Source organism: Notamacropus eugenii, chromosome 3 (assembly GCF_028372415.1).
Source record: "Notamacropus eugenii isolate mMacEug1 chromosome 3, mMacEug1.pri_v2, whole genome shotgun sequence".
NCBI classification, from domain to species: Eukaryota; Metazoa; Chordata; class Mammalia; order Diprotodontia; family Macropodidae; genus Notamacropus; species Notamacropus eugenii.
Window position 1 is genome coordinate 346,672,627 of NC_092874.1, and position 23,591 is coordinate 346,696,217.

The 23,591-nt window shown below is 36.0% G+C and overlaps 1 protein-coding gene across 9 annotated transcripts in view; it reads right to left on the reverse strand.

Moving 5' to 3' along the window:
- CEP120 (centrosomal protein 120) overlaps window positions 1–23,591 on the reverse strand; it is a 104,741-nt gene that overhangs the window by 48,908 nt on the left and 32,242 nt on the right. For all 9 annotated transcript variants that reach the window (XM_072597175.1, XM_072597173.1, XM_072597174.1 and 6 more), the window contains 3 exons: window positions 17,460–17,687; window positions 15,676–15,892; window positions 14,178–14,355 (listed from right to left, as the gene is read on the reverse strand). In XM_072597175.1, coding sequence (XP_072453276.1) covers window positions 14,178–14,355; window positions 15,676–15,892; window positions 17,460–17,687 — 623 coding nt within the window. The remainder of the gene's footprint in view (window positions 1–14,177; window positions 14,356–15,675; window positions 15,893–17,459; window positions 17,688–23,591) is intronic.

Below are 23,591 nucleotides of genomic sequence, written 5' to 3' on the forward strand. Positions count from 1 at the left end.
GGAAGAGTGTCTATTTCCACAGCATCAGTATTCCAAGAAGTTAGAAACTCAATATTCCCATTAGAGTAAGAGAAGTTTGACATTATGCTCTCATTTTTCACAGGTAAAGAAACATAATAATCATAACTTAAGTATGTAGAGTATAGTTCCAAAGGATTTTTATATCAATTCTCTTACTGACTCTCACAACCACCCTGCAAAGTAGGGGAGGAAGTGTGGTGTCGTGGAAGGAATCAAAAGACTGGAGAGTCTGAGGATTGGGTGGAAGGAAGGAAACAAGCTTACTATATTATCTCACTGGATCCTCATTATACTCCTAGCAGAGAGTTACTATTTACAGTTGATAAAAACTGAGGCAGACAGAGGTTTAAATGGCTTCTCAGGGTCACACAACTATTAGGTATCTAAGACTGAATTTCAACTCATATCTTCCTGACTCTAGACACAGAGGTCTATCCATTGAACTACCCAAATCCCTTCATACCTGGGTTCAAATCCCTACTCATGTGGACACAAAGTGCCCTAAGGGTCAGTAAGAATCACTTTCCCAGGCAATCTGAGGGGGTTTGCGGCTCATTCCATATAGCCCATCCTGTAACTTGAGGGTACCCTAATGCCCTTTCCCCTTTATTTTGAAATACCATGTAACTTGCACCAAAAGAATTGCTTTTGTCCCCCTTATCTGGTGTTCCCTATCCTATCATTCATCTTCCTCATCCTGGGTCATAACAATGTTTCCTTACCTTGCAAGCAACCACCTTCCCCATTCTGTCTGTACTTATCCTGTCCCTAGATCTCCAACCCCTATTAGAAACCCTAAAAGTTACATCATCATCCTACAGGCTGTCTAGCTTTCTGTCTGTATAAGTCTGGCTCTTCTCCTATATCAGTGTCTTTGTTTTAGCTCCTTGCTAAATCTCAGTCTTTTGCATCAATAAAGCTCCCAATGGCTACAGAGAATGTCTAAGTGAATTCGTTCACACTTGAACCAGCTCTAATAATTCTAAACCTGGTTGCTGCTGTCATTTATCTTTGTAACCTAGGGCAAATCGTTTAAATCGGGCTTAATTTCCTCATTTTTAAGAATAGGAGGTTAGACTCTGTGGCCTCTAAGATCCCTCCTTCCTTTAACACTATGGCACTAAGTATTATCTTGGTTTTACAGATTAACAATTTTAAAAAAAGTTTAGGCTTAAAGAGATTTACTTGCTAAAGACCAGAAAGCTTCTGAGGGCAACTGAAATACTTCTTTGACTATACTACACAGAAATGTTATTGTTTCAATATGCACCCCAAGTAAAAGAAAAAGTTGGTATAAGAACTAATATATTTCTAATTATCTGTGCCAATGCTGTAATTTCTACATTTGTCTTCTCTTTTAGCAGACTAAATGTCCCAATTACGTTTAGAGTAAAGAGCTTTAGTTAATTCTAAAAATATTCATTCATTTGTCCTAGCCTTAGAACAAAAGATGAAGACTGGGCTGAGGTAACAACTGGAATACAATGGAAGTAAAAAAAGGAAACTGCTTCACTTCCAGGTCACAAGAGCAACAAGACTGGCATAGCCATTTCATCCCACTCTCACCAACTCTTCAACCTTTCAAAAACAGAAATCAGGACAAAGACAAAGCAAACCCCAATCTGTTTCCATGGTCTAGGGCACTCAGAATCCAAAGGTTTAAAAGAAAAGCCTAAAAGCTATGAACATTCAACCCTGAGCTTCCCCATTGCTCCTTCTCCAAATCTCATGCTACCAGCCATGAAGCTGCAGTAGCACCAGGAGACCATAAATGCTCAGGAACAATAAGCCACACCATCGCGACATTAGTGCTGTAGGGTTCTGTAAGAAGAGATATTAGGGTATCTTGTTTTGCTTCCACAAAAGGTACTAAGACATAAGAGTTGTGGGGAAGTTTGCTTATTTTATTTTACTAAGACACTGACCATCGTTGGCTTGGGGGACTAGAAAGGTTAAACTGGAAAAACCGTGTCAACCCTGAGGAGTCATACTCCCATCACAAGTACCCACATGACCACGCCTCCATAATCTATATACAGAGGGAATGGAGGGAAAGGAATCTGAGAAATTAGACTAACCCTAACTCTAACAGGTGGGACAGAACTGTGTAACCTCATTCGCCTCTGTATTGGTATGGGGTACAGTCTCTCAGAACCTCCTTGAACTCCCCCTGAATCTTCTCACTTAACCTGGCCTTTCATACTCAAATCAGGTACCCTTAACCTTGTCTGGCTCTCCATTGTCTGTTACCTCTTGATTGCCCCACTAGCTTCCTACCCAAGCCCTGCATTGTCTGATATCCCCAATCACCCTCAGCTGTCTCCCACCACTGATTACATCCCAGTCTACTTGTCGACAACACCTGGATTCCTCCCTCAGTCTTTTCTGTATTTAAGTTCCATCTCGCCTCCATGAAGGCGCTCAGATTCAATCCAGCTCAAACTCTGTCTAGCTGTGATGGTATCTTGCCCACTTGTAAAAAGCATTACAAATGCTTAGACTCCTTAAGAGTCAATTCAATATGACGTATCTTTAGTAAACTTTGTTTTTCTTTGGCTTTAAGAAGGTTTGTGTCCAATTCATTCAAGCAGGACCTGGTGCATCAGTATTTCGGGGTCCCACTACCACGAACCTCAAAATTGGTATGGGTGTTTCTAGCGAGCACCACACCTGCTTTCTCAGGAGAAGCATAATAAATGCCTTCCTCTGCCCTCTCTGTTCCTGAGTTCTTTCAGTGAGAAGGGATTTGCTGTGCTAAGGGGCATATCACATGGATCTTTTTAAAGGCATGCTACCAGGGAAGCAGTGGGCAATGGCAGCTCATCCCGGGCTAACTCCCTGACTTGGCCTGGGAAATCCAGCGATCCCCATAGACATGCTAAGGAGAATCTTATGTGGATCTTAAGGGCATGATACCAGGGAAGCAGGCATATCATGTGGAGCTTCCTAAGGGCACACTACCAAGGAAGAAGTGGGCAGCTCATTCTGGGCTAACTTCCTAACCCTGCCTGGGAAGTCCTGTGATCCTCACAACTGAGTTTCTCACAATTCTAAACTGCCAGGCCAGGGAAGACAACCCTAAAGCACCAGCAAAGTCAGAGTCAAATCCACAATGTAATACTAAAAGAGCCAGTGATGAGGGGTAGTGAGGTGGGTGGGAACAAGAGCACTGTAAAGCTCTGAAATCGCCCACTCAGGTCAAAGAACCGAAGAAGAGAGGGAAAGGACACAGTGCATGTGGTGGGAGGAGGGGGAGCAGTGAGTAGAACTCAACTAAGCCTGAAAAAGGATTCACTAGGAAGCCGCTTTTGACCACTCAAAAGTCACTTGAACTATGTGCATTAACCAGCATGGGGAGAGGCTGAGATACTCTGAAATCCATCTCCCAAGAAAATCACAATCAGAGGGGAGGGGATCACAAGTGACTGATAGGAGGAAATAAAGAGGGGGAAAATGGAGGAAATAAAGAGGGGAAAAATGAATGAAATTACCAAAGACTCAGAAGAAGAAAACTCAAAAACGCTGAAGATAAATCAGCAGGAAAAGCAGTGACAACATAAGGAAATATATCCTCCAGATCCAGTAAATTAGTTCAGACATCTTTGAATAAACAAAGGAGAGGACCCTAATGAAATATGAGACACACATTCCCCAATTGATAAGTGGTCAAAGGACATGAACAGGCAGTTTTCAGAGGAAGAAATTAAAGATATCTATAGTAGTCATATGAAAAAATGCTCTACATCACTATTGATTAAAGAGATGCAAATCAAAACAACTCTGAGGTACCACGTCACATCTATGAGATTGGCAAACATGACAGGACAGCATGATGATAAATGTTGGAGAAGATGTGGGAAAGGTAGAACCCTAATTCATTGTTGGTGGAGATGTGAACTGATCCAACCACTCTGGAGAGCAATTTGGAACTATGCCCAAAGGGCTACAAAAATGTGCATACCCTTTGATCCAGCAATACCACTTCTCGTACCGCATCCCCAAGAGATCATAAAAATGGGAAAGTGTCCCACATTTACAAAAATATTTATAGCAGCTCTCTTTGTGGTGGACAAAAACTGGAAATCAAGGGGATACCCATCAATTGGGGAATAGCTGAATAAATTATGGTATATGAATGTAATGGAATACTATTGTGCTATAAGAAATGATGAACAGGAAGACTTCAGAGAGGCCTGGAAGGACTTATATGATCTGATGCTGAGTGAAAGGAGCAGAACCAGGAGAACTTTGTACACAGCAACAACCATAGTGTGCAAGGAATTTTTCTGGTAAGCTTAGTACTTCACTGCAATGCAAGAACTTAAAAATTTCCCAATGGTCTCTTAAAGCAAAATACCTTCCACATTCAGAGAAAGAACTATGGAATTCGGTCACAAATGAAGCAGATCATTTTCTTTTGTATTATGTTTTGGTTTGTTTTATGATTTCTCCCATTCAGTTTAATTCTTCTATAAAACATGACTAAGGTAAAATGTATTCAATAGGAACGTATGTGTAGAATCTGTCTCAGGGGAGGGGAAAAAATCTAAGTTATATGGAAGTGATTGTAGAACACCGAAAACAAAATAAAATTAAATTACAAAAGAAATATGAGACACAAAGAACTACAACATGATCTTCTCAAGTGATTCAAAAGGGTAATGAGAATTATGAGAACAGAATTAATGGCCTACACAGGAAGAACAATGGGTAGAGTAGAAAAACTGAAATCTTCAATGGCAAATAACAAAAGTAAAATAACAAAAGAGAATATAATAGATTGGGAAAGCAAATCCGCAGACTGAAAGACACTCTTGGAGAAGCAAAAAACAGTAACATTAAAAGGAAATATGCTCACTATGCAAGCGAAACATATTGATCTTGAAGATAGTATATGTAAAGAACAACCTAAGAAGCATAGGTCTCCTAGAAAAACACATCAGAACAAAACTTATTCCTGATATGAAGGAAAGAGAAAAGAGTTGTCTAGGACTTCTGAACACAGAAAATGAAATATCTATGGAAAGAATTTATAGATAGCCTCCAGAAAAAAAAAAACCAAAGCTGCCAACTACAAGACACATAATGGTTAAAGTTAACAATTCAATTCAGAAACAAGGCCTGCAAGCAATCGGGAGTAGGCCATTCAAATACAAAGCAAAGGACATGTGAACAATGCAAGACTATTCTGTACCTACCAGTAGATGTAACACAAAGTATAGCAAAGAGCAAAGAAGCTCAGGCTGCAAGCCCAGGGTAAGGTATCCTGCAAAATTGAGGTTAACCATGCATGAAAAAAGATGGATGTTCAATAATAAAGAGGGCATTTGAAACATTTTTAAAAAGAAAAAACTGAACTGAAGAAATTATTTGCTGCTTGAACATCTCAAACAGAAATGCAGAAAGAATTAATAAATCCAGCAGCCAAAGACAGCAACAGGATGACAGTAGAGAGACCAGTAATAGACTTCTTTCTAAATGTACACACAGAGTGAAGGCAGAAATCTGATTGAGATAATAATAATGAAGCAGACAAGGGACATTATGGACAGAACCCTGCTGACACTGCCTACAGCAAAACAATGTTTTTTTGTGGTACTACATTGAGCAGAGGGATAGAGAGCAGTGTGTGATGTGCCAGTGTTAAATCAAAGACTAGTATCGAGGAAGGTGACCCCTGTAGTCTCAGAAAGAGAAGAGAAAGGGGACTGGGTGACAAGGAGGGTAAAGACTGAAAAGGGGAAAGGAGGGAGGTATTATTTTGTTGGTGGGACAGGTTCCACTAATCCTATGAGTGAAGAGACATGGTCTGTGAAGGGAGATAGGAATCTTACACTGGGTGTGGCCTAAGGGAATTTGATGTTTGAAAAGTTGTTCGTCTTACTTTGGGAGGGGGGAGGAGTTAGAATTCCTGGGGGCAACTGGCATCTGTTGGAGTAGGAGAACATGGAGGAGAATTTCTAGAAATGGGGAACAAAAGGTAACCGGGGGGAATATAGATCAGTGATGGGTTGCATAGTAAGGGCCATGGTGAGGGAAGGGCTATTACCATGGACTAGGGTCTTCTCAGACATCTGCAACATTTGACTTCTGGAAGTGAGGGGAATCCCCAGGGTAAATTCTACAAGATAGTGGCAGAAACGCCTAGAATGGAGAGCCTAGAATGGATACCTTCGAAGTTCTGATTGAACGAGTAATACAGTGAAAAGAGAGAGAGCAGATAAATATTGCATTCATAAATCAGAGAATGCAGATCTAAAATAGACAGAAAAAGACTTATTAAACACAATCAGAGAAATCATTTTTAGAAAGGGGCACAAAAAATTAAATTAAAAAATGAAGAAGACTAGTAGAAGGGGAGGAGAGGAAAGAGAAATCTACTTGTCTAAATGAGAGTAATCATGTAACTATTTACAACCCAGAAAGAAAAAGGAATAAGCAAAATTCTAAAGGGAAAGGGGTAACAAAAGAGAGTAAGAGGGCTAACAGTGGGAACAGAGTTACCTTAAAAATAAGATGAAAGGAAAGTAACTAAAGAATATTAAGACTATGTTTACAGCAAAAGTGTGGGAAGGGGAGGAGCATAACTTGTATAAAAAAAATGAGACAGATGAAAGAACATATAAAAGGAAATCAGAAGTTTAAACATGAATGGATTAGTCAATCCAATAAAGTAAAAAGGGGACAAAGTGGATAAGAAAATAAAACTCTGCTTCTTGCTTACAAGAAACACATTTGAAAAACAAAGACATAAAATAAAACTGAGTTGGAAAAATTTTACCATGCAAGTTGCAATCATGAAAGCTGACAAAGCAAAAATAAAATAAGATAAACAAGGATAAACAACTATATTATGCTGAAAGGAACCATAGAAAACAAATCATTATCAGTAATAAACTTAGATGCTCTAAACGCCTTAGAAAGCAAATTCAGAGGGAAAATATCATCTGAGGTACAAGAAGACAGACAATAACACAGGCCTGCACAACATACAGCTCGCAGGTGCTTGCAGCCTACCAAAGAAATTCAGGCAGTCCATGAAAATTGTAGGGTTGCCACTGAGGACTCTCCTGCTTGTCATGTGGCCTGCAGTGAGCAACCATAATCACCACTTTGTCTCTAGCCTAACCTATCTGTGGCCAGAAGAAGTAGTGACAGAAGATTTCAATCTCTCTCTCTCTCTTCCCCTCCCCCCTCAATTCTGGACAAATCTAACAGAAAGATAAACAAAAGGGAAAACAAGAAACTTAACAAACTGCTAGAGAAACTAAGAATTAAAAGACTAAAGGCAACTTCTAAACGGAACGACAAAAGAATATAAGTATTTCTCAGGACCACATGAAACGCTTAAAACTGATCATGTACTAGGGCACAGGGATATTATAAACAAATATAAAAAGGTGGAAATAGCAAATATAGTCTTTACAGACCAAAATGCAAATAAAAACGCAACTGGTTCAAGCACCACAAAAGATACTGATCCAAATGGAGATTTAACAATGAAATCCTAAATAAGTAAATCAAGGAACAAATAAAAGACAATCATAAGTATGAAACAACATAGCAAAATTTCTAGGCTATAGTTTAAGTAGTCCTCAGGGGAAAAAAAATCAAACCATTAAAATACATTAACAAAACAGAAAAAGAAAATATTAATGAACTGAATATTCATTAAAAAATGAAATCCAACAAATAAACAAGCCTAAAATAAGCACAAAGAGATGTTAAGAAATTAGAAGTGAAATAAATTAGAAATGAAAAAAATCCACAGAAATGATAAATAAAAATAAAAGCTTGTTCTTTGAAAAGACTAATAAAATTGATAAACCCTTACATATTATGATTAAAAAGAAGTCAGCAAAAAAATCAAATTAATAGCATGTGAGCAACGTATAATCACGGAAAAATAAGAAATAAAAAGAATAATCAGAACACATTATGTACAGATACATGTTAACGAAACTGAGAACACAAAAGAACAAAGAAATACGTTCAAAATATAAACTACAGAAATACAAACTACAGAAACAAAATACAAACTACAGAAGACCAGATAGAGTTCTCAAATAACTCAAACTCAGAAAAGGAAATAGATCTAGCTGTAGAGGAACTACTAAAGTAAAAATATTCTTGGGTCCTCATGGAGTCACAGCAAAATTATATCAAACTTCTAAAGAACAGTTAGTATCCATATTTCACAAATCATTCTTCAAAACTGATAAATTGATAAAGTAGTACCAAAACAACTTTTATGAGAAAATGTTCCCTGGTTTCCCTAAACCAGGGAAAGATAAAACGCAGAAAGAAAATTATAGACTAATATCAAAGATGAATACTGACTCAAAAACTTTATAAACAAAATCTCAGAAAACAAACCATAGAAATTTATCTAAGAAATAATTCATTATGCCCAAGTGGGATTTTTAACAGTTATGAAAAGATGGTTCAACATTAAGAAAACAATCAACTAAATTAACCGTTAATATTAAAACCTAAAACATCCCAAACCACACCATCATCTCGACAGAAAAAGCCTCTGACAAAATACAACCCTGTTTTATGCCAAAAACCATACCAAGTATTGGCATTTTGAACCTTTTTGAAAATATAGTAAAAAGCATCTATCTAAAACGAAAAGCAAGCTGGCATAAACATCTAGAAACTTTTCCAATAAATATAGAAGTAAAGCAAGGATGCCCACTCCCCTCACTTATCATTCGATAATGCTAGCAATAGCAATAAAACAAGAGAAAGGAATTAAAGGAAAAAAAGATAGGTAAAGAGAAGAAAGGACCACACTTGGAAAACTCCAGGGAATCAGCAAAGATATTAACTGGGAGAATTAAAAGCTTCAGTAAAGTTGCAGGCTACAAAATAATCCTCAAAAATCAATAGCATTTCCATATAATAACAAAATATAAGAAACAATAACAAAGAGAAATCCTATTTCAAATAACTGCAAAATACATAAAATATCTGGGGATCAACCTTCCAAAGCATACAAAAGACTTGTATAGATTCAATTACAAAGTACTCCTAACGAAATAAAGAACAATTGAAATAGCTGGAGGAATACTCAGTGCCAATATGATAAAAATGACAACTTCACCAAAATTAGTTATCTTTTTCAACATTATACCAATCAAATTACCAAGGGGATACTTTACAGAACTTGATAAAAATAATAACAAAATTCATTTGAAATAAACTAAAGATCTAGAATATCATCAGAAATGATGAAAAGAAATACGGACAAAGAGAGGAACAGCTCTTTGAGATCTCAGACTATATAAAGCAGCAGTCATCAAAACCACTAGTATTGGGTTATACAACAGAGAAACAGATCAATGGAACAGACTAGACAAGGAAGATTATAGAACTCAATTTCCCAGTATTTGGTAAAATGGAAAATACAAATTAACTAGGGAAAAATTCTCTTTAATAAAAATTGCTAGGAAAAGTAGAAAGCAGTCTGACAGAAATTAGGCTCAGAGTAACTTATACCATGTTATACCATATTACACAATACATTCTAAATGTATATGCTAAATATTAAGTGTAATATTAACTTAATACTAAAGAACATGTTATAAAAACTAAGAAGGGAAACATTATATGCCTTTCACAACTTTGGGGAGGAGATATATTCTAAGATAGAGTCAATTACAAATAAAATAACTAACTGACTACTTGAAACTACAAAGCATTTTGCACAGATAAAATAAATGCATCTAGAATAAAGGAAGCAATCAAATGAGAAAAGTTTTTTATAGCAAACTGCTCTGATAAGGGTTTGGTATCGAAGATATATAAAGTATGCACTGTGTGTAAAATAGTCATTCCCCAATAGTTAAATGGTCAAAGATATGGAACAAATTATCAAAAGAAGAACTACAAAATATTCACAACTACATGAAAGCTTCAAATCACTAATAAGAGAAATGCAAATCAAAACAATCCTGAGGCTTTATCCCATACCTTGAAAATCAGCAAAAATGACAAAAAAGTGGCAACAGTCAATACTGAGGGAACTTAATGGAAGGCCAGGCACACTAATAAATTGCTGGTGGAGATGTAAAATGAAGCAACCATTTTGGAGAGAATTTGGAATTAAGGAAATTAAAAGATGTCCATACCCTTTCAGCCAAAGACCCATCACAAAGAAGACTATCAATAAGAAGAGAGTTCTCATATACTCCAAAAGACTTATAACAGCATTTTTTGTGATTAGCCAAGAAGCAGAAACACAGCAGATGCTGATCAACTGTGAATGGCTAAACAAATTATAGTTCATTAACATAATGGATTATTATTGTGCTGTGTGAGGAATACAGAGAATTATGGAAAGATCTATGTGAACTGATGAAGAGGAAAGTAAATAGAGCCAAGAAAACAAATGGAAAAAACTATATGCCAAAAAGCAAGTCAAGGGATCAAAATTTTGAAAATCAAAGAGATAGTATAGAGAGATGACAAGACATGCCCCAAGCCTACTCCACAAAGGAGAGAGTCCACAGGTGTTACATATCACATATGTTTTCAGACTTTTTCAATGTATCAAACAATTGTGGTTTGTTTTTTTTTTTTTACTCCCTAAAAAATTCAATTTGTCATATGGGATGACTGGGAACTAAGGTAATGTAAGAAACAGAAATTATCAATAAAAAGTTTGGGTTTTTTTTTTTTTTACAAAAAAAATGTATATTAATGACTTGTAATCCCAAAGCAGAGGTTAGAGCCTTTTTATTTTTGTCATTATCTCCTTGGGAACCATGATGAATCCTGTGGACCCATTCTCAGAATGTTTTTTGATGCATAAATTGAAATACAAAGGATTACAAAGAAAAAGTTATATTGAAAAAAAGCTATGAAAATATTTTTAAAAACGAGCTCACAGATTCAAGATTAAGAATCCCTATCCTAGAGATATGTTAGGTAAGAGAAAAATCGCATCAAATCCTAGGTTTGGAACTGCAAAGATCTTGTAAAATAATCGAGGTAATACAGCAATTTGAGGATTTGAACCCAAGTCCTCTGATTCTGTCCACATTTTTCCACCACCCATACAATCCTCAAAGCCCTTGAATAGATTGCTAAGGACAGAAACTAGACTGAAACTGATCCATTCAAAATCACTGACGACCTCACTGACAAATCCAAAGGCCTTTTTCTCAGTCTCCATATGCCCTGACTTCTCTGCAACACCTGACACTGCAGAGCACACCCACCTTCTGGACACTCTCCTCCCCTCAGCTTCCCTGACACTGCCCTCTCCTGGTTCTCATCCCACCTCTCAAATAGCTCCTTTTCTGTCTCCTTCACCAGCTCCTCTTCCTCTTCCCTCTCCAATATAGCCTTCACACCAATGCCAGAGAAAGTCAGGCCTGCACAAAGGAGGCAGGAAAGGGCAGGACAACATCCAATTACAGTGAGTATTTGTTTGGCTGGGACAGAGAATAACTAAAGGAGAACAGGATGCAACAAGCCTGGAAAAGCAGAACGCTAAGAGATTGTGGAAGGCCTTAAATGTCAGGCCAAGCAGTTTGTATTTTACGTGGTAAAGAAGGGCAGTTGTATTTTGCTTCATATTTGCATTATTATTGTACACTCTCTGTTGAATTTAGTTTTAACTTGTCCAAGGTCACACTGTTACTCAGTGTTAGAGCTGAAATGAAAAATTAGGTTTTCTAACACCTAGACCTGCATCTTTTCCATCACACCAGATCTCCCCTCTAAAAACAAAAGCCTTTCTTTGATTCTCCTAGGACTGCAAGCTTTACCTCATGGCTAAATTTCTACAAAGTATACTTTATATTTGTGACCACCACGCCTTTACTTTCTATCCTGTGTGTGCTGCACCCACTACTTTATCAAAAAATAATTTCTCAAGGTAAGGACCTGCCTGATCTTTTTATAACATTTGACACTGCCATGGCCCCTCCCTCCTTCAAATACCTTCCCCCAACTTAACTTCCTTAACTTTCCTGATACAGCACTCCATTTGGTTGTGCTCCTACCTCCCCTACCACTATGTCTTAGTTTCATTCATAATTCGTCTAATTTGTACCATCCTCTAAGTAATGATGCCTCTTGAGGCTCTCTCCTCTTCCAGGATGGGCTCCCATGCATGGCAGCCTGGTGGCACAATAGATAGAACACTGAGCCTAGAAGATCTGAGTTTAAATGTGGCTTCAGATGTTTACTAGCTAGGTGACCCTGGCTGAGTCACTTAACATGCTTGCCTCAATATCTTTCACATGCAAAAAAGAGAACAATAATAACATCAACCTCACAGGATTGTTGAGGATGAAAATTGGTATATTTGTGACGTACCCAGCACACACTGGTGCTCTATAAGTGTCAAGTTACTACTGGTTGTTACTTCACTGTTGGTCCTCTGGAATCCCGGCAGGTTACTCTACTGATCACAGTCCTTAAATCTCTTTCTGATTCCAGATCCAGCATTCTATCTACAATTTTTTGTATTCAATATAGGCAATAAAATTCTGTCATCTAAGCTCTACTGACATAATTTATTGACGTAAATTCTAAAACCAAGAATATTTCATCAACAGAATCAGTCACAGAATTTCAGAGTTGGAAAGAACCTCAGTGAATACTTAGTCCAATAAATACTTGTAAAAAGAGGTTTCCCCATTCCCCAAATGATACATGGCAAAAGGATATAAACAGACAGTTTTCAGAAGGAAAAAAATCAAAGCTATCTGTAGTCATATGAACAAAATGCTCTAAATCATCTGGCCACTAATCTTTTTCTCTCACCAAACCATCCTTTCACATATTTTCATACACAGCTGCCAAAATAACCTTCTCACTGTGTAGTTCTGAGGAGTCCCTCCCCCTCTCAGAATCCTTCAGTGACTCTTCCCGGTGTATAAAATACAAACCCATTGCTCTGCCATTGCCTTATCTTTGACAAAGCTTCAAACCAGGGAGATGAGCAGCATGTATAGAAAGAACACAGGTTCAGAATCAACAGCTGGAGGACTGAATCCTTGCCCTGCCACATGCTGTGTGACCTTGGGCAAATCATTTCACCCTTCTGGGCTTCGGTTTCTTCATCTGTAGAAGAAAAGACTGGAACAAAATCCCTGGAGCCTGACTTTCTAAGCTTATTTCATTCTATTCTTCAGACAGTTCTTGCTCCAGCCAAACATGACGAGTGTATGTGTTCCCTTGACCTGTCTCCCTTGTCCCCCTTTTGCAGCCGTGCAGGCCATGATCTATCCCTAGAACATGCTCCCTCCACATCCACACCTGCTAGAATCTTCCTTTTCCTTCACATTCTAGCTCAAGAGCTGTCTCCTTCATGATGCTGTACCTGGTTTCTAAAATGACATTTCTCTGGATCTCTACTATGCCCAGATCCCTCTCAACCCTGCATCAGACTCACATTCATGTTTCTATACCAGAATAAGTTGTAAGCTCTTTGTGTTTTCTCACTTTTGCATCTCTAGTGCCTATCACAGTGCCTTGTGCTTAACAGAGACCTAACAAATGCTTATTTAATTGAACTGAATACTCTTATTTCCTTTCTGAGGAAGGCTCTTGTTCAGGCAAGTTGCACAGAACAAGGCAATGTTTTGGAGGCCAGATGCTACTGAGGTTTGAAGAATAAGCTGGATTCATAATATGTTATCATGTTATCATGAAACTTACTGTGCATTTGCTTAGTTTTATAATCAGTTTGTTTTTGATTTGTGAATAATGTATTGAAAATTCTGATCTATGTTCTCTAAGAAACTGAAATTATACATCCTAAAAGTCACTAAAATGGTCATCCATTGTTTATTTATAAAATACCTTGCACCGTCTGGCACTTGGCATCAGTAAGATCTGAGAGCTCTGATAGATAAATAATATAAAATAAATAAATAGAATCTCTAGAAACCTTAAAATTCAGCTCAAATTCTTTAAAACAATGTAATACCAAAAGCAGAAAAAAAGAAAATGTTACCTTGATATTGCTAACATAAATAAGATTATATACTCAAGAATGCTATAAAGTTCTCCTTTTTTTAGCAAAGACATTTTTTAAAGTAAAATTTTCATGTCTTTTTTATTCTCTCAGCTCCCCAAAAGAAATTAAGAGGCATAGCTCCTTTGAAAGTGTCTAAAACAAGATTACACCATACCTTAACATACAGTTGACGGGAAAATCAACTTCTAGGTCATGGATACTCCTTAAATCTATTGAAAAGCAAAAGTGATGTGATGATGCTGGGACAGCAATCTTTTGTCCTGAAGTAATCTCAGAAGCACTGGATGTTGTCACCACATGGGCTTGAGAAACTGATGTAGGAGAATTCAAAGCTGACATGAACACAATAAAAGTTAAAATTTCAGTAAAAGTTTCACAAAGGTGTTCAATCCATTTCAATGTGATCACCTCATTTATCCTTATGTAGGGAACTGGAATATTTCCATTCTAGTTTTGAAAAAGAGGAAACAGAAACACAAAAATGTTTGACTGACTCGATCAAAGTTACCAGTTGCAAGGTTAGTCAAAGTTCAGCTGAACAATCTACGTCTCTAAACTCCTACTTCAGTATTTTAACTGACTATTCTACCTGCCAAAATGAAGAGAAAGAAGTTAACCTTAACTCAATCTTCCATTACCAAAGAAAATATTTTGTAAGACACATTGTACAAAAAGTATGATTTACTGTAAGAACCAGTTTAAGCACATTCATCACTCTGAATCCTTAAATGTATCTAGTATTGGCAGGAAGAAGATTTTCTACACTAAGCTTAATGTTATCTTTAGAGTGTATTGTGGATATAAAAAATACTATAAAAATATGTTGTTTGGCTTACCTTGGGGCAGACAAGAAATAATTCTTTTGAAACAAACTTCCTTTACTTCCTACTACAGTATCCTGAAAGTTGTTAGGCTTCTTTCTGCCTTTTTTTTATATTTGGTCCACATCCATCAGTGTAGGAAATTAGTGGTAAAAAAAACTTCCTCTACCAATAAAGGTAAACAGCAATTCTTCAACTTACAGTCTTAGAGAACTGCCTGCAACACTGATAATTACTTGTTCAGGGCCACATAACCGGTTAATATCAGAGATAGGACATGAATTCAGGACTTCCTATTTTGAAGGCTGACCTTATTCGGCCTCTCCTTTGATATATACTAAATGCTTAATAAATGTATGTTGACCCAAAGTGAATCACAAAAAATGAAAAAGTTTACAAAATCAAATATAAGTTTCAGGTTTTAGTCACTTCCTCTCAATAGGAATATGTAAGGAATTAAAAGAGTATTTGGCATGAAGAATCAACCATCACTATAAAACTGTATGACTAGATGAGGATTCCAAAAAGTGGCTTAATTCTTAATTCACAACACATTTTTTTTAGCTTGAAACAAATTCTATTTTAGAAATGCACTGAACTTTTTTTTAAATTCACTTCCTATGTTCAAGGCCTACCACAGCACTTTGCTCCTAGTAGTTAGTAGATTCTTATTGTCTGTTGAACTATTTAAAATTTTTCACCTAGAACACTGGTCAAATTAGATATTTTCAATCCTCAATTATTTTAAAACAAGAAAATACAATTTCCTGAACTTTTAAAGAAGTTATGACTTGGAAATGTGATTAAAGAGTTACTAAAAAACAAGCTTACCTTTCTGATTTACTTTTGTGTCCTTGTCATATTGTAAACTTTCTACTTCACTTTCTGTCGCATCGTCTTTAGTCGGTGGCGACTGGTTATTCGGAAGTTGAACAGGTGACTGAGGAGTTGAAGATTTCCCTTCAGCCAGTGGCTTCTCCTGGATAGGTGTTAAAGCTCTCTTCTTTAAATGCTCTTGCTCACACTGGGTTTTGAATTCAACTAAAGGCTAAAGAATTCACAGAGAAAGAGCAATTTAAAAATTATTTTCCTTTACGTTCATGGAAATCTGAGATTACTTTTAAAAATGGTAACATTATTTTCATCATTCTAGTTCTTCCTTAATATTTTTCGCATTTTAAATGTTCCTAAATCATTTTTGTTCATGATTTCTTAAGACATTCTAGGACGAGAAAAAAAGAGATGGCAAACAAAAAGGATTCTGATATTTAGAGTGCCAAAGTATTTCTAGTGGGGAAGACAAAATAATTTAGGAGAACAGTATACTTTAATTAACAGAATGTGAAGGAGATGACCTTTGTCCATGAATGAATGATAATTATCCTTGAAATGCTATTGAGTGAGAGAAAGTAAGGATGCTGAGAGGATTATACTTTCTTTCCTTGTATTTCACTTCTCTTTTCTTCCTCTGTTTTCTAATATTTCCTCAACAATCTTCTCAAGTTCATATCTTACTTTTCTCCCCTTTTATTAATCAGGCTACAAAGAACAACTGCTATAAGAAGCTAAGACACTAATGCAGCTACCATATAACAATGTATCTTGTTATTGTTCTTAAGTCATTTTTTCATGTGTCCAAGTCTCTATAGCCCCATTTGTGATCTTCTTGGCAGATGTACTGGAGCAGTTTGCCGTTTGCTAATCCAGCTCATTTTGAAGATGAAGAAACTGAGGCAGACAAGATTAAATGACTTGTCCAGTATCTGAGGCAGGATCTGAATTCCAGAAAACGAGTTTGATTCCAAGTCCAGTGCTCCATCAACTGAGCCACCTAGCTGCCCTATCAATATACTTAGGATGCTATAAAGCTTACACAGTATCTGTCAATAGTATCGGTCACAGTAAAACATTAATAGTGCCTTATTATAGTGCTGTGCCAAAGTGAATTCAATTTCCCTTACTAATTCTAGGCTTCCTCCCATGCATCAGGGCTTCCAGAATTTATGGAGTATATTCTCTCAACAGAAAACTTTCCCTCAAACTCACTGAAAATGAGGAACCAATAAAAGTGCAACTTTACTAAGAGAATTAATTCCTAAAGGAAAAAAAAAAGAATTCTCCCATCAAAATTGGTATTGCCTGGAGTTATTATTTTAGAGGAAATAATACAACCTGGGCCAATATCATAGAATAACAGTTTTAGGCTCACATTTATGCTGCAACATAAACTAGTTAATTTATATACTAGGAAAAGCAACTAAAGGCATCAATAAATAAGCATTTAGTAAGCACCTACTATGTGGTAGGCACTTTGCCGGGTACTAGGAATACAAACAGAAAGAATGAAATAACCTCTGCTAGGAGCTTACATTGGAAAGGGAGAGACATCAAGTACATACCTAAGTATAAAGAATAAATAGGAAGAGAATAAATACAAAGTCTTACAAGAGAGTTGGGAAGGAGGACAGGAGAAACTGTGGAGAAATAAGGGAAAATTTCACATAGAAGGTGGTACTTTCAGTACACCTACACAGAAGAGAGGAATTCTATGAAGTGCAGGTGAGGAAAAAGGCCATTCTAAGCATAGGGAGAGAGGAGAGAAAAGCTGTACTTGCCTGGGCATTTATGCCTTCTCTTTGTAAAGCCACAGATACTCCGACAGTAGGCGCCAATTCCAGTGGAATAGGGGGAAGTTTTTGTTTGGCTCTGTTTGGTGGGTCAAGGGTAAAAGCACCTTCAACTGCTACAGGGCGCTGGTTGATGTCTGTACTTCCTTTCTTCAACAACCCAGTTAGTGGAATTTCTGTGCTTCCAAGTGATTGGTCTCCACAGCAAAGATGAATCTTTTACATAAGAAGAATTCTCTAAAATAAATCTTCAAAAACGCTTCTCCCTCTCCATCCCCCACAACTCACTAAAAATATTTTAAATTTAATAGAATAAAAATATAAATTACTCTCCCCCAAAGGAAGCCATTTAATGTTATATACTTCCACAAGGTCATAGCCATGCAATAAATATTAAGTAAATTTAAAGAGATCTATACATGTGGTTTTGAAAAAAGCAAACATACAAAGTTATTAATAAATTCATTATTTCATTTTGCGTTTCTATATCTTTTTGGAAAAAGTTTTCCATCCACATTAAAAAACCAAATCTTAGATACTGATTTGCTAAACCACTTTATCACTAACATACACTGATCAACAACTGAAAAGTTATATTCCTTAAAATTCAGTCTTAGAATTAGGGTTTTAAGAAAACAGAAAAGTTAAATAAAATCAAAATGGCTATAATGAATAGGTCTTATTTAACTATATTAAGACTCAAGTTATGTCTTAAATAATATTTATAAATGTTCCATCTTAAAAATAATCAACAGTGTGATAAAAAGAAAATATTCCAAATGAGCACAAAAAAATGAAGTCTAAAGTAAATCCTTTATCTTCAGAAGAAAAACAAGAAATGATTATTAATACAATATATGAAAATAGATGATCAATAGGTATTAACATGAAAAATGTTACGTGATCATAAACTTTCAATAACTAACATAAAATGTGCGACATTCTTCACACAGAAAAGGAATTTAAAATGCCAGATTATAAAAACAGATAAATAGTGCCTAATAAACTTCTAATTCTAGAAATTACAAGCCAATGCTGTACATAAAACAAATATTTGGGGGAGGGGGAAGCGGGTAGGGAAGGGAAAAAAAGAGAAGACATTACATATTCAAATTTTTTTTAATTACATTTGGTGTTTATACTATATTTTGGTATGATTATATTTATTTTAACATTTTATTGTAGGAGTTTAACTATGAAATAATGAGAAAGATTTTACAATAGGGGAATGTCTCATTCACTTCTTTTTAAAACTTAAGTCTGACATAGAACTGTCCTGTTGAATCCATCAGGACTAGGAGTCTCCCCTCCTTCCCCTGAGTCCCCCTTCAATAATTCCTTTAGAGCTAATTCTATTTCCCTTTCTGAGACTGGGTTATTTATCTATTTGGTCTTCTATGTGGATGGATATTTTAGAATTTAAGTAATCAATTTTTTGTGTTATGTTTCACTAGCTTTTGCCATCTTACTGGTGATGTTTTTATGTCATCATAGTTTCCTCCAACATCTTTCTCCTCCCTCCCAGTGAACCATTCCAATATAACAAATAGTACCTTTTAAGAGATGAAAAAGGAATATCATCATGATCAAAAAAATCTAAAAATATGTGCCATGTTTCACTTATGGGGTGCCACCTCCTAGCTCTTCTTTTACATGTTTGTTCTTTATAATTTTGAATCACTCACTTTTTTGTTATTCTTTCCATTTACACTGTTATCGTTATTGTATATCTGTTTTATTTGCTTTGTTTACTTCATTCTGCATTAGTTCATGTAGATCTTGCTATGCTTTTAAGAATTCATCAGATTCATCATTTCTTATAGCAGAGAATGAAGATTCCATTACACTCACATATACCGCAATTTATTTAGTTATTCCTCAATTGACAAGCATCTGCTGTTTCCAACTCTTTGCTACCAGAAAAAAGTACACGATAAATACTTCAGTAAATGAAGTGACTGATTTATCAATGGCCTCCTTGGGGTATAAGCTTAGCAATGGAATCTTGGTCAAAAAGTACAGACATTTTCGTCACTGTAGCCTGCAAATTTTCTTTGGAGAACTGTTTGTTCACATTCTTGACCATTTCTCTCAGGAATTACTTCTGGTCACGCATGTGCATATATGATGTGTTTGTTGTCTGTATGAGACACCAAAACGTGATCAGTTATAATTTGATACAAAGATATTTTTCCCCATCTGGCCACTTTCCCCCCCGTCAAATACAGTAATTTTATTGCTGCAGAAGCTTTCAGTTTCACGTAATCAAAGTTGCTTGGTTAAGAATACATTTCCTTCCAATGACTTAAGAGGGGTACACAATCACCTCTTCTAATTTTTTTTATAGTACGATCTGCTATACTAATAGCTACCTTGAATCCTTTGTAGAGCATGGTGTAAAAAACTGGTCTAAGCCTAAATTCTACCAGATTGCTCTCTACATTTCTCAGTAGTATTCACCAAACAGGGAGTTTCTCCTAAGTGATTTGTTTTCTGGTTTATGGATATCTGGGTTATAAAGTTCCATCATTTCTGATTTTGTTTCAAGTATAAATGAGTTTTGTACTTTGTTAAAAACTTATCTATTTAGATAATCATATAATGTTTTAATATGATTATGTTGACTATTTTTACTAATTTTGAAATCCTACCCTTAGAATGAATCCAATATGATTATGACTAACAATTTATTAGATGAATCACTATAGCCTATGACAGGATTTTATTTACAATTTATGAATCTATATTCATTAATATTATTGGCCTAGAGTCTCTGTGCTTTCTCCTCCCCAGGTTTAGATATTAGGAATATATTTTTCTCATAAAATGAATTTGGTAAGGTGTAAGATGACATAGTAGATATAATGCTGGATATGGGGTCAAGAAGACTTGGGTTCAAATCCAGCCTTAGACACTAATTAGCTGTGTGACTCTGGGCAAGTCATTTTGCTGTATGCCTCAGCTCCCTCAAACTGTAAAACAGGGATCATAATAGCACTTTCCTTTATAAATATTTATAAATATCAAATGAGATAATACCAGTAAAGAGCTTGGCACAGTGACTGGTACATATTAGTGCTTAATCAATGATTGTTCCCTTTTCTCTTCAATATTTGAGAATAATTTATATAGCATGGGTACTAATTGTTCCTAAAGTCTGATATAGAACTGTCCTGTTGAATCCATCAGGACTAGGAGTCTCCCCTCCTTCCCCTGGGTCCCCCTTCAATAATTCCTTTAGAGCTAATTCTATTTCCCTTTCTGAGACTGGGTTATTTATCTATTTGGTCTTCTATGTGGACGGATATTTTAGAATTTAAGTTATCAGTTGTTTGTGTTATGTTTCACTAGGTTTTGCCACCTTACTGTCAATTTCCTTCCCTCTTCCTTTTAATCAAATTGGCTAAAGATTGATCAATTTACTGTTCTTTTCAAAGAAATAATATTCAGCTTTAGTTATTTCTACAAACTTTTTTGTTTTCAATTTATTTCTCCTCTAATTTTTAATGTATCTTTGTTTTCTAGATCTGTAAATTTTTTAAAAATGTATTTTGACTTCATTAATCCTTTTTTAAACTATTTAATGCATATTGGTAGGGATATGATTTTTCCCTGAGGACTACTTTGGTTGCATCCTAGAAATTTTGTTATGTTGTTTCTACAATTAGAACTTTGACCCATTTCATTATTTAGGATTTCATTCTTTTGGGGGGCTTTGGGATATTTATTTTAGGTATTCAATTTTTCCCATTAATGTAAATTTTTAACATTTAACAATGTAACAATTTTTAACATTTGTTTTAAAAACTTTGTGTTCCAAATTTTCTCCCTTCCTCCTTCTCCCCCCTCATTGAGAAGGCAGGCAACTCTATATAGGTTATATATGTGTAGTCATGCAAAACATATCAATAATAGTCATGTTGGGAAAGACAACATAGATTAACAAAAACTCAAGAAAAATAAAGTGAAAAAAAACAAAAACCAAAAGTTGCTTCAATCTGCATTCAGACCCCATCATTTCTTTCTCTGGGGATGGATAGTATTTTTCATTCTAAGTCCTTCAGAGTTGTCATGGATTGTTGTATTGCTGAGATGAGCTAAGTATTCACAGCTGATACTACAATACTGCCACTACTTTGTACCCAGGACATTTCACTTTGCATCAACCCATGTAAGTTTTTCTAGGCTTTTCTGAGAGCATCCTGCTCACCACTTCTTTTAGTACAACAGTACTGCATCTAGGATTTCACTGTGAAGTCTTATTTGGAGCTGTCTTTGTTTGTGGTCCCTGAGCTGATGAATATTTTTATTACATTTTGGTCTATAAAGGTTGTATTTGTTATTTCTGCTTTTTTACATGGCTGGCAATATATCTGTACCCTAAATACATGATCAATTTTTGTAAAATTTTAGTGTGGTGCTAAAAATATTCTTTAGCAATCTCATTTAGAAAAAACTATAAAGTTGTTTAGCTCTCCAGCCAATTCATTCAGGTCCTATATTTTTCCTCTTGTTTATCTTTTTGTTAGACTTAACCAAAGATGAGGTAAGAACACTGAAATCTCCTGTCACTATTATATTACTATGTATGTCTTCTCGTAGTTCAGTTAATGTTTCCTTTATAAATTTAGATGCTAAGGCAATTGGAGGATATACATTAACGCTGCTATTGCTTTGTTGTCTATAGTTCCTTTCCAGCAGAATGTGGTTCCTTTGTTTATTCCATTTTAGATTATGAATGTTTGTTTTTACTTTGATTTTAACTACTGCTTTTCTGGATTTACTTGTTATATAATAAAGTTATTCTGGCCCCTCAGTTTTATTCTGTGTATGTCTTGGTTTTCCAAATGCATTTCTCGTAAGCACTAGACTGTAAAATTTTATTTTCTCATCCAATCCTTCATTCTTTTTCATTTTATTAATTATTAATCAATTAACATTTAAAGTTAAGAGAGTTTATATTTTCACTCCATTTATTTCTATAATTTTCCCCATTTTCCTCTATAAGGAGAACATTTTCATTATTTATCTTCCCTTTCTGTCTATGCTACTTTTGTCCCTTATTAATTCAGCCCTTCTTTGATTTCTGTGTTACTCAATGGACTTAAAGCTTCTAGGGTTCTTCTAAATAATTTATTATTTTGTAGTTCTCCCTCCTCCCCCAGTTCCTTTTCTGTTGTCTCATTCTTAGAAATACCAATTTCTGCAGGTGACAGAAAAGATATTGCCCCAAGGTAAGAACCTTCCTATGTCCCTGGTTGTACAGAACTCATTATTGTCCTTTGCTCTCCTTTTGGTTATTTCCTCCCATGTGCTTCAAAATCTCTTCCCTGGGTCCGTACCATCCCACTCTTCTGGGTGTCATTTGCCCCCAAGGGCTCTGATTCCCTTTTCTGAGGCAGGATAAGTGGTTTCTCTAAATCCTGTAGACTATACCCATTGTAAATCCCCCATTTCCCTTTACAAAATAACTCTCTTTTCCCATCTAAGCATTCATCAGTAGTACTTCCACCACTGAAGCAAGATTTCTGCCCCTCTTTTTTAATCTCTCCCTTCACCCCTTGGTCTTATCTCTAGGAGTCTATCTTCTTCCACAGACATCACAGGAGTTAATTTTCCCTTCATTGTGAGCCTCTGACTTGATTAAGGTACATCACATAATCCCTTCTATCTTCTTCCTCTCCCTTTTATGCACCCTTCCATTATGTAGTTTAGTAACATAAAAAAGACAAACCAAATCAAAACAACACCACCTTGATTCACCACTAGATTTAATGGATGATGTTTCAGGACTCTTTCTCCACCATTACTTCTGACTTCTGCTTTCACCCTTGTCACTCTGCATGCATTGGGCAGCTAGGTGGTATGGTGGATGTAATTTTGGACCGTAAAAAGACCTTAGTTCAAATCTAGCCTAGACACTAGCTGCATGACTGTACTGATAATGTATTTTTGCTTACTGCGAATGTAATTTTGCTTCTTAATGGAAGATCTTTCCCATCCATTAACAGACTCATGTGACCTGCCTAGGTCATATGAAAGTCTGAGTCACAAGGAGCCTGGGGTAGGAGGAGCTTGCTGAAGGACAGAACAGAAAGAGGTGGAGCTAGAGCACAGCTG